The following is a 10509-nucleotide window of genomic DNA, read 5'->3' on the forward strand; positions in this document are numbered from 1 at the left end:
CAGCCCGCAGGAGAGGGAGGAAGATGCTTTTACTCGGGGTTCAGCTGAGAAGCAGCGAAGGGATTATGCTCTTCTCCAATGACACGGTGTCCTGTTGCAGCATCCAGCTCCTGGCTGCAGCAGGCTGGGGAGGGAGGAGGAGGAGGGAGGGAGGGAGGCAGCTCAGCGTGGCTGTGAGCCTGGGCCCCGCTGGAGCTGGGGGCTGTCCAAGGGAAGGAGTTGTTCACGTACAGGAAACCCGGTAGCAGGATCTCCTGGCTGAGATGGGTCTGGCTCAGTCCCAGCTTTGCAATGGCTCAGGGCCTTTTGGTTTAGCTTCACCAGGGACCATATAGCTGAGCCTGTTTCTCTCATGGTGTAAGTGCAGCTGAAATCTCCAGGGAGCAGCTGTGTGGAAAGCAAAGCAACCCTGTCTGTCTGTCCTGCTGCTGTAAAGAATCCCTGAGCCCAGCTGAGCAACTGCCCCAGTGTAAAGCTGGTGGCCTTCCCTGGGCAGGGATCAGCCTGTGTAACCTCCCGCAGAGATGAGAAACCCAGCCTTGGGTTTGAGCCAACAGAAACACCCCTGTGTTAGAGCCCACCTGTCTCGGGGAAAAGCATCCACCCACGAGGCAGAAGGAGAGGCCAAACTGCCACCTCCGAGCTCTTCCCTCCATCCCAGGTAACGGCGCAATGAAACTAAATCTGGAAGGACAGCTCTCTCCTCTCTTCCCAGCCAGGTTACAGCACAGCTGACGACGCAGAGCTTGGGGCGAGCAGCTCTTGTGTGGAGCTGTTAAGCTGTTTGCAGCCCCTGCCGTTGGGAGGGGTCTCTTCTCCGCAGCAGCAAGGAGGCGTTGGGGATCAGGCCACATTCCTGCAGGCTCCTGGAGTTGTCCGCGTACACCCTCTGGGGAAAGGTACTGATGATCTCATACGAGTCGGAGTCTCCACCCCTAGGAAAGAACAACACAATCTTTCCTACACGCAGGATCCCCCAAGGTTTTGCTGAGATGCTCTGGCTGATCCAGCTGTGGTTATGTAAGAGCAGAGGGATAGACTGTTTCACAAGCACAGGCCCGGCAGAAAAAAGGGCTTCCCGCCCAAACTGCGGGCGCCAGCCAGGCACAGAGAGGCCGTTCCAGGCTGCACAGCTGCAGTGGGGAAGGAGGCTCTTGCATCCTGACAGCAGCGAGCTCAGGGTGGGCTCCGACCGATGCCAGAGCTACGGCCCACAACAGGAGTGGGGAGAGTAAAAGGGTCCCCTCAGCCATCTGAGGCTGTCCCCAGAGGGATGTGTCAGCCCTTGGGCAGCATTAAATGCCTCGTGATATAGAGGTGGCTGAGTGAAGGGTGGTGTTGATCCATTAGCTGAAGGCTGTGGCTCCACTTCCAGGCTGCGCCAACACCCTGGGAATGGTGGCAACAGCCAGCTGAGCGCTGCCGAGCGGCTGGAAGGAGGCAAAGGCAGCCATGGACCTGGGTCAGATGGCAATTTTGCGAGGATGAAAGAGGCTTATCTCTGCTGCTGCGTCAGCTCTTTGGCAGAGGTGGTATTAAATGCTCCAAGCTCAGCGTGACCCTGGCAGTGCTGCCCAGAGAGCATCTCTGGTGCTGGAGCAAAAGCAGCAGCTCCTGGGGCTGTAAGGCCCAGCCCTGCCCAGCTCATGCTGATCAGCTGAAGCGGAGCTCCAAGGCCTTCAGCGGCAGCCAGAAACCTTCCCCAGGGCTCTACAGAGCTGGGTGGGGAGCGAAGAGGGGAGGAAGGCCCAGGCCTACCTGGCGTGGGTGAGGTATTGGCGCAGGTCCCCTATGGTTTCCATGAACAGCATCTTTACGATGTACGTCTGCTCCCCGCTCTCAGATTTGATGCGGAGCGTGCAGACATCAGGGGCAGAAGGTTCGGCCTCTTCAGCTGTCTTCACCCTGGAGGTTGGAAAAACCTCGTCAGCTGAGGAGCGAGCACTCTGCCGGCGGCAGAGCCTGTGAGCTCTGCTCGAGGGGCAGAGCCTCGGGGCTGCCAGGGTGATCCCAACGGGGAGAGGTGCTTCACATTTGGGAATGTCCTTGGCATGAACAAAGCCCGATCTGGCTGCGGGCGAGCAGACCGACCCACAGACCAAACTGCTCCTTTGCTTTCACTGCTTCAAGGTGCCTTGGAAAGAGGGTTGCTGACCTTTTTTAGCTTTTTCATTTTAGATCAGGGCTGTCTGGCAAGTACTTCGCCCTACTTTTTTGATTAAAAATAATCTGCTTGGGGTTTTTTTTTTTTTCATTAGCTATTTGGGTCTTGGCTTGCCAGAAGACTGAGTGGAAAAGTGGTGTTAGTGTGACCTCCCACTTGGGCATCAGTTTCCTGGAGGAATTCTCCCATTTAACATGACCATAAACAGCTTTTTAGATGGCTTCAAACTCTTAGGCCTTGGCTCGCTGTTGGGAAAAGTATCTCACAGCAATAAGTAATATTTTGAACAACAGAAGCTTTTGTTAGAGATGGAAAAAATGGCAGGTTCACCATGAACAATTCAGTGGTCTTCTCAAAAGACCACACTTAGCCTTTTTTTTCTAATTATTTCTAAGGTGTAAGATAAAAAGGGGCAAGTCCATTTACTTCCTCAACTGAAACCCCTGAAATAAACCCTCAGTGATGAATGAGGAGGAAGATGAGAGCCTGACAGGGCAGGGGTGGAGGGACCATGCCTGTACCTCTGCAGGGCAGACAGCCTGGGTGTCTCCACCAGGATCTCTTTGCTGCTCCGCACCCCATCAGAGCCCTGAAACCAAACCAGGAGAGCGTCAGCGCTGCCTGCTCCTCACAGAGGGCAACCAGAGCCAGGAAAGCCCAGGAGCGGGTGCCAATGTGCCACGTGGGCTCTGGTGGAGCCTCTCTGGGAGGAGGAGGAGGTTATGCAGAGCTGAGAGAGGCCCAAGGAAGGGGTGCGGGTGCTGCGTGGGGTGCTGAGCAGGGTGCTGAGCCCAGGGAATCGCTGCTGGACGCCTTCTGTGGGTGTTTGGGGGTCCACTCGTACCTGCTGTGCTGCTCTGGCTGAGCCTCGGCCACTGATCTCTTCTCCTCCGTGTGTCGAGGGCTTGGAAAACTTGTTGAGGAACTGCTCCAGGGAGAGTTTGGGACCTGCCAGAGCAGAGGGGAGACGTGTCCATGTGTGACCTTTTTGACAAACAATTTACCCCCAGAATAGGCTGATTTAAGTGAGAGAGCGCAACAGCCGACAGGGAGAGCTCTAACCTCCCCTTGCTAGGCTGAGGCTGGCTCTCGGCCTCCCCCCTTGAAGCTTGTCCCATTTTCTGGCCCATGAAGTGTTTAATTGTTGACATCAACAGTGAGCAGCTGTGCAGCCTGTTCAGCACACAGCTGGGGCGCACAACTGGTAAAACCTGGTTAGCCCTGCTGCCAACAGGCAAACATGAAACTGTGACAATTTTTACAGACTTGGAAAATTTTTCGTCTTGTGAGGGTGTATTTGTAGGTTGTACTGTAGGGTGTGTTTTTCCGTGGTGGCACTGGGCAATTATTTTTTTTTTTTTTACTACTTGGATAAAGGAAACACTTCACACAGCTTCTGTTTGTGAATGGCCTTGAGATGAACGAGTGAATAGCAGAGTTTTCTGTAAATAGGAAGATGTTGCTGATGGGCAATGCACGTGTTCGGGCTATTTAGTTATGCATGCACAAACCCACTATTTTCTGTCTACGTGACTGAGTGCATTTGATTTTCCAACCCTGATAGGTATTGCTTACACACACCACTAGAGTCTAGAAGCAAAATGAGGAATCTGTGGCCTGACCTCATGTCCCATATTCTCTTATGAAAGTCTGAAGATGAATCGTCCCATATTTGGTAGAGTTAAGATTGGTCTGGCCTGAAGATTTCCACCTTTACGGAATGAGCTTGTAGGAGAACTGAAGGTTGTTTGCAAGCTGCCCCCTCCCCAGATCCGCAGGGTTCCCTCAGCATCCTTTGATGCTCATAATGGTGAAGCTAGAAAGAGCTTGGCCTTCGAAAGGCGCAGGGCAGATGTGGTTTTGGAAACCCACTGATCTTCTGGTCTTTTATTACTTGTCCCGCCTCATTTTTTAGGAGGATTTAACGATGAGAGGACACCGTGTGTACTGCCTGGCTCCCAGCTCCTGAAGCAACACCGGGGCTACAAGCGCAAGGCTCTGATGCAGAAGTGTTGCCTTCCTCTCTGAGACCCTACCCATTCCAGCTGAACTGCCCTGGTAAGGTTTTGATTCTCCTCTTTGGGAATTAGCTGTATTTTTGAGACAGGTTTAAGAATTTACCTGGGATCTTGGTGGTTTCCTGCACCTCGGTTGATTTAGAATGGCCAACCACTTGGCCGGGGCCAGGAAAGCTTCCTGGAAGGTCTCTCTCCTGAAACACCAGGTCCCTTCTGTCAGTGACCTGTTGAATTAAGGCCAGCTGCCATAAGCAAATGTCAGATTTGCTTATGTTGAGCAAGGTTTTTCTCACTGCGTCAGAGCATAATAAACCACACCAATGACAGCCAAGAATTGTAAACCCCAAATGAAACCAAGCGAGCTGCTTCCTTGGAAGCTCCTCCAGCTGTCCAAACTCAATCAAATGCGGTTTCAGCTCCTATAGGCTCTCTAACAAACCAAATCCTGGTGGATCCCTCAACTCCCTGGGCCGGCCCACCCAAACCAGTAGTTGTTACCTCAGCAAGCACTGGGCAGCTGCTCCTCTTCATGAGTTGTAAGAAACATGCTTGGACCTGACCTTTCCTCTTTGCTGCTTCCACACTTGAAAACACTCTCCAGGTGGAAAGTGATGTGAAAGGTTGGGGGTGGAGAGGGATTTGGTGGTAAGAAGCTGTGGTGGGGACTGTCAGGGGCTCTAACAAACCAAGGCAGGCAGTGGGGAAAGCTGTACAAATCGGGACAGACTTTCTGCCTGGCTTCCACTTACATTCCTTTTACACCGACTGTCCGTACCACAGGTGGATGCGCCATGTCTGTATTTGCCCTGGGTTACTGTACTGTCCTGTGGCTTCCAGACGTGGCCAGCTACGCACAGGTTATAGGGAACCACAGCCCCAGGAGCCTTGCACAATCCTTCCTCTTCCATCTGACTTTGACCACCACACCTACCAGCTCACTCTGGCAGCCCTGACCTCGTGCTTGCCCCCGCAGTCGTGCCCTGCTTTCTTCGTGGCAGTGGGTGGGTGCACCCCTCTGGTTGTGCCTGCTTACGTTTTGGATGCACTTGAAGACCTAGATTAGAGTCCTCTGAGGCTCTCTGCCAGCTTTCTGCCTGAAAATGTGGCCTTGGCTTTTTGCCATTCCTGAGAAATCAAAAAAATAGGGCCCAAAAGAACCTCGGGTGGCCAAATCCATTTAAACCGTGGCAAAATAAACTCTCTCGACACCCTCCTTGAGAGATACTTGTTCAATCTGGTTTTAAAAGCTTTTCCAGAGGAACTATTTGAGAATTTTTTTTCTCCTTTTTATTACACAGCACTTCAGCTGCTGCACATACTACTTCTTTTCTACAAAGCCTGCTACGCTCTTAGAAGTCTTGTTCCAAGCCAAGATTCACCAAGGCAGAGAAAGAATTTAGTCCTGATGCTGAAACCCTCATTTACTTCCTGTAACGGCTCTAGCAGGTGTGCTCCCAGCCACCCTTTCCCCGAGACCCACGTGCACAGAATTAAGCTGCATACAGGCTGTGTTCAGAAACCTCAAACTTAATCTGCTGTGGGGAGCATCCAGCAGGTTGGTGAAAGAAACCTGAACAATTTTCTTGGGAAGAGAGCAATTTCTTCTTTCCAAAAAGCTGATGAATAGGGTTTTGCACTGCTTACCTGCAAAGGGACGCCGTCTGGGTAGCGCAGCTGCAACTCTGAAGGGAAATAGCCATCCACAATATCCTGCAGGCATTGCTGAAACAAAATGAGAGCTTGTGGTCATACCTCAGACTTTCTATTTATCTCATGAGGGATATATCCTTTCGGGCTGTTCCTATTTGTGTTATTGCCTGCAGAAAGTCTGCCTAAAAGATCCAGAATCTCCATCTCTAAAAATTACCACACAGAGTAGTCTTTAAAGGCAGCATGGGAGCGCAGGTGAGAAGCGGGAGTTGTCAGTAGCTACCCCTTTCTAGGACTGGGATGAGCTCACATGCCCTTTGCTGAGGCTTAGTGAACGGCAGCAGGGTGGCTCTCAGTCCAGTTCCTCCGCAGACCTTTCCATACCTGCACGGATGGCTCCTCGTAGGGCCGAAAGGGTCCGTTGCACATCACCATCCCATTTTGATACAGCATAAGAGGGAGGGGTTCTGGCTGTCTCAGCCGAGCACCCTCAGGCGTGTGCTCGATTTGAGAAATGCCTTCTCCAGCCAGGACATTCAAATCCTTCACCTTTTCCAAGATTAAATCAAAATCAATCTGGTGTTTGGAAACAACTGTTTCACCTGTGGAGAGGGATCAGAGTTACGGGGGGAAGGGGATGCCAGCTGAGCAGCTTTCACCTCTGGGTGAATTTGAGCTGCATTCGAGTCCCAACATTTTGGGGCTGTCTGTGCTGCCTCTCCATGCTTCACATTTCACGCTTTTGCAGCGCTGCCAGGTTTACATGGGTGTGTGCAAAACCACAAGGGCAGGGCAGCAGGGAAACCACCCTCTTGCTACAAGCTAATATAACCCCCGAGCCAGCTACAGATGCAGCCAGCTCTTCAGAGACCACACTCAGCTCCTCGTCTTTGCTTGTAATTTCAGAAGTGTTGGCTTGTCCCTTAGCGTGGTGCTGTAAAACACACAGAGTGAGGAATTTAACTAGTTTGATTAATTAGATCGGATAAATGGATCAGGGCAGAGTTGAAGAAATGCCAGTGTAAAGACAGCTGGCTGCCTGCTCCTTGCCACCAGCAGGTTGCTTGCTCTTGCTGGGACGCTGCTGGGGATGTTTATCTGGGTGCTTGAGGAGGGTGGAAGGGTGAAGCAGTAAATGAGTTGTGATGGGACAGAAAAATGAAATCAGAAGAGGAAATGAAAGAAGAGATGTGGGCAGAGGTAAAGTCTTTGGTGTTTTCTGTTCCTCTTTTTTACGATTTGATAAAGGAGGGCAGGGAAAATTTCCCTTAAAAAGAGTAAATGAACTGAAAACAATGAATATTATTTCTACTGTTTCTCCTGTCTTCTCCCCTCCTGCATCTGAGGGAGGGAAGGATTAGCTAGCTAATATTTGCATGGTGGTTAGGAAGCAGCATTGGCTGTACAGCCCAAATATTACTCTTTTTCTCTGTTACCACTTCCTCAGAAGCCATTGCCAAATATGCTTGGACCCCATACAGCACAATCGGGTCTCAATTAAACCACTCACGTGGTGGCTGGGGGGAAAGGCAAACAAACCTCTCTGATGGAGCCAGACAACATGGGTAAGTTACTACAGCTACTATATACACAAAGCATCTGATTCCGTTTTCCACCCGTTTTACGTCAGTGTTATCAGAGCAATCAACCTTCAAACGTTGAGGGTACGTGAGCTCTTTGGGAAGCAGCTGCTGTGAGGGTATCCTTCCAAATGGCTGAGCCATCAGGTTCTCTCCTCTTCCCCTGGACAGGGCTTATAAAATATAGATATATAAAATACCAACGTTCTGCCTGGCTTAGCTCCTGTTAAATGGCTCCACATCTCTGCCCCTGAGATGGACTGATGTGAAGACCTCAGCCCAGGATCACCAGTTCTGAAAACCCAAATTCTGGGTCTTTGGTGCTTACCTTTTCTGGGGAGTATCATACCTTCTCTAAGCCTGCAGCAGGAGCTAGGATAGCTGCTTCAGCAGAGTGCTGGTGCTTTACCTGGCTTCCAGAGACTCCTTGCTGGTAGCTCTTCTTCATCCCTGAGCGATTCTAAATCTTCCAGCTGTTCATGTCTCTCTCCAACCCAAATCAGACCATAGTCATTTAGAAACCGCTGTAAGAGGAAAGTACAAGTCAGTGTTGTAGACCAGAGCTTCAGAAAAGTAGAAATGGAAGCCTGAGAGTGGTCAGCTGTGACTGTGAGAAGCAGAAGGGGAGGTGAAAGAAGGTTTGTTTTGGGGCTCTCTGGTCCTGGCAGACAGACGAACTCACTGGCACGGTAGTAGTAGCAGCTCTACTAGGCAGTAGTAGCTCTGCTAGTAGGTAAAAGGGAGAATGAAAGTATCTGTAGTGACACAGTAATCCCCCAAGACTGTAGTAGCTGCAAAGAATACTTCTACAGTCCTAGAAATCAAAACGAAGAGGCTTGCAGGAAGCACAAATGTGTATTATAAAAGCTCTTACTGCCCTGTAGCTCACATCCAACCTCTTTTTTCTTTTCAGAGGAGAGAGGTGAAGAATCGTGACGATCAAAGCAGCAGCTTAAAAAAAACCAAGCAGCCTGAGACTGCAGCGATCTCAAACCAAAGGTGCAGATGGCTTAGGGCAAGTGAAGCAGGTGTCTCACCTCCATCTCCCAGACCTGGGTCTGCAGCTGAAGGCACCTAATTTCCAGTTCCTCTGCTGTGGGTGGGTCAGGAGCATCTGAAAGGGAAGACTTGGTTTTTCTATGTACAGCCTTAAAGAAGAGCTATAGGTAACCCGTGTCACACAGCACAGGTGCCCCAGCAGTACCTGCCTGCACCCGAAGTGAACTCAAGCCCACACGACACAGGAGCTGAACGTGAGCTCTGCATGCTGGTCCCTGACAATTCAATCTGCAGCACCTTGATAGAGATGCTGACAGAATAAAAGATAGTTGTGAACAATTCCGGTGAGTTTTATGCTGTGGGAAGCTGATGTGAGCGGTACTGTTCATAATTATAAAATAAGAATTGCTTGGCTTAGTCTTAAGGGACCCATTAAAAAAATGAGCAGGTGTCCACTAAAGCTGGATCTAGAAATCTAGGCTGCATGGCTAGAATGATGCATGATGAGGCACAAAACACATGTTTGTGGTTTGACAGGCATATTCTTGTTCTCTGCTCAGGAAATTGAGACCTTACCACAGCTTTGTGCTAACAAGGTAGTTCAGCCATGGTAGGAAACGTGTCTGGGCTCCGCTGGAGAGCTGCTGGATTCCAAGGAACTGAGTCGGGGGAAGGACCTTCAGTGACTCACTCCAAGCTGGGTTCAATTTAGAGTTAGGCTGTCTTACAGGACAAGTGAGCCTGGACCTGTAACGCTGTTCGAGACTCCAAGTAGATTTTTGATTTCACTTAGCTGTGAGTGGCTGTTTTTCCAGCCTGTTTGAAGTCTGCAGACCATCCCCACGTATCTGTGTGGTTGGTCTATGCTCGTGGAAACTTAGTAACCATAGAAAATAGGTCAGGAAATAATGTTTTGCGCTGCACCAAAGATCCCAGCAACAGATGCAAGTATAAAGTGCAGATCTGCCTTGGCAAACGGTGCCTCGTGTGCGTAACCGATACCACTCCCTGCAGAGGCTCTTGGGCTTTAAGGTGGCTCAGTGAGGAGGCCTCCAAGGCTGCTCTGTGGCAGTGCTAGGAGCTCTGGAGCTCTCACACAGGTAGAAGCAAGGTGCCAAGGGTAGAACAATTTTTACCTTCTCCTTTCTGAAGGGTCTTCATCTTCTCTTCGAGTTCAGCAATCCTCCTGTCCTTCAGGACCAGAACAAATAATGACTTTGTTTAGTTCCTTGGCCTTCAGGACCTTGAGGCACAGTTTGCACAATCAGTCCTGGCAAGATGAGTCAGTGGTGCATGTGTTCTCACCCACTCAGAGACAAAATAAGGGTCACAAAGGCTGTATCACCTCACAAATCCCTTAATTAGACTCAAATGAGGGGTGGGATATAAATACACTGCTCTAAGAATAGGTGAGGGCCACACTGACCCATGTCCCCCGCCTGGACCTGCACAAGAGCTGTAGGCAAACCCACAGGCTCCGACCTGCAGTAAGTGGCTGATCTAGAAATGAAACTAGCATCTCTGCAGCCACCTCTTTAAAAGAAAGAAAAAGGGTATCTATTCTAAGCTGCAGTAATGCAAAGAGGTCTGCTGCAGGATGACTCTGCTGTATGAGCAGCTGTTGGTTCAGAAAGCAAAAAGAATTAAAAAAAAAAAAAGGGTTGAAGCCAAACAACTAATGATATCAGTGAAAGGGTGCTGTGAGTCTTTACTTTAAGAAGTCACAGCAGGGAGTGTCCACTCTCCCACCCCAAGGACTGATACCATTGCTCTGTGGCTTTGCACAGGCTCGTTTGTGTAACTAACAGGCTACAGATTGACTTGTTTTAGCCCAAACTAGGTCTGAGCCAGTGCAATGCTACTGTGGCTTCAACCGTCAAAGCAGGGCACAGAACAGGTTTAGTAAAGGGCAGGATTTTTACCTTCAGTTGGATTTCTTGTGCTTGTTTCTCTATTTTTTGTTCCAACAGAGTGATTTTTTGCATCATGGAGGACATGAGCTCCACGTCAGTGCGAGCGGCGCCTGAAAGCACAAATACGTGTTACTGCTCCAAAATGGCAATCGGTGTTGGAGGTTCATCTGTGCCATAAGGGACCC

The 10509-nt window shown here is 50.2% G+C and overlaps 1 protein-coding gene across 1 annotated transcript; it reads right to left on the reverse strand.

Annotated features, from left to right (window-relative positions):
- Positions 1 to 717: 717 nt before the first annotated feature.
- On the reverse strand, positions 718 to 10447 carry UBXN11 (UBX domain protein 11; the record flags this gene model as incomplete). The annotated part of the gene is made up of 11 exons (XM_074850866.1): positions 718 to 935; positions 1759 to 1905; positions 2686 to 2753; positions 3009 to 3112; positions 4286 to 4406; positions 5827 to 5904; positions 6217 to 6434; positions 7822 to 7936; positions 8450 to 8526; positions 9548 to 9602; positions 10334 to 10447. Coding segments are annotated over 11 exons (1257 nt in total), but the record flags the coding sequence as incomplete, so codon positions are not given.
- Between the last annotated feature and the right edge of the window lie 62 nt (positions 10448 to 10509).

This window comes from Strix aluco, chromosome 26, assembly GCF_031877795.1.
Source record: "Strix aluco isolate bStrAlu1 chromosome 26, bStrAlu1.hap1, whole genome shotgun sequence".
Classification (NCBI taxonomy): Eukaryota; Metazoa; Chordata; class Aves; order Strigiformes; family Strigidae; genus Strix; species Strix aluco.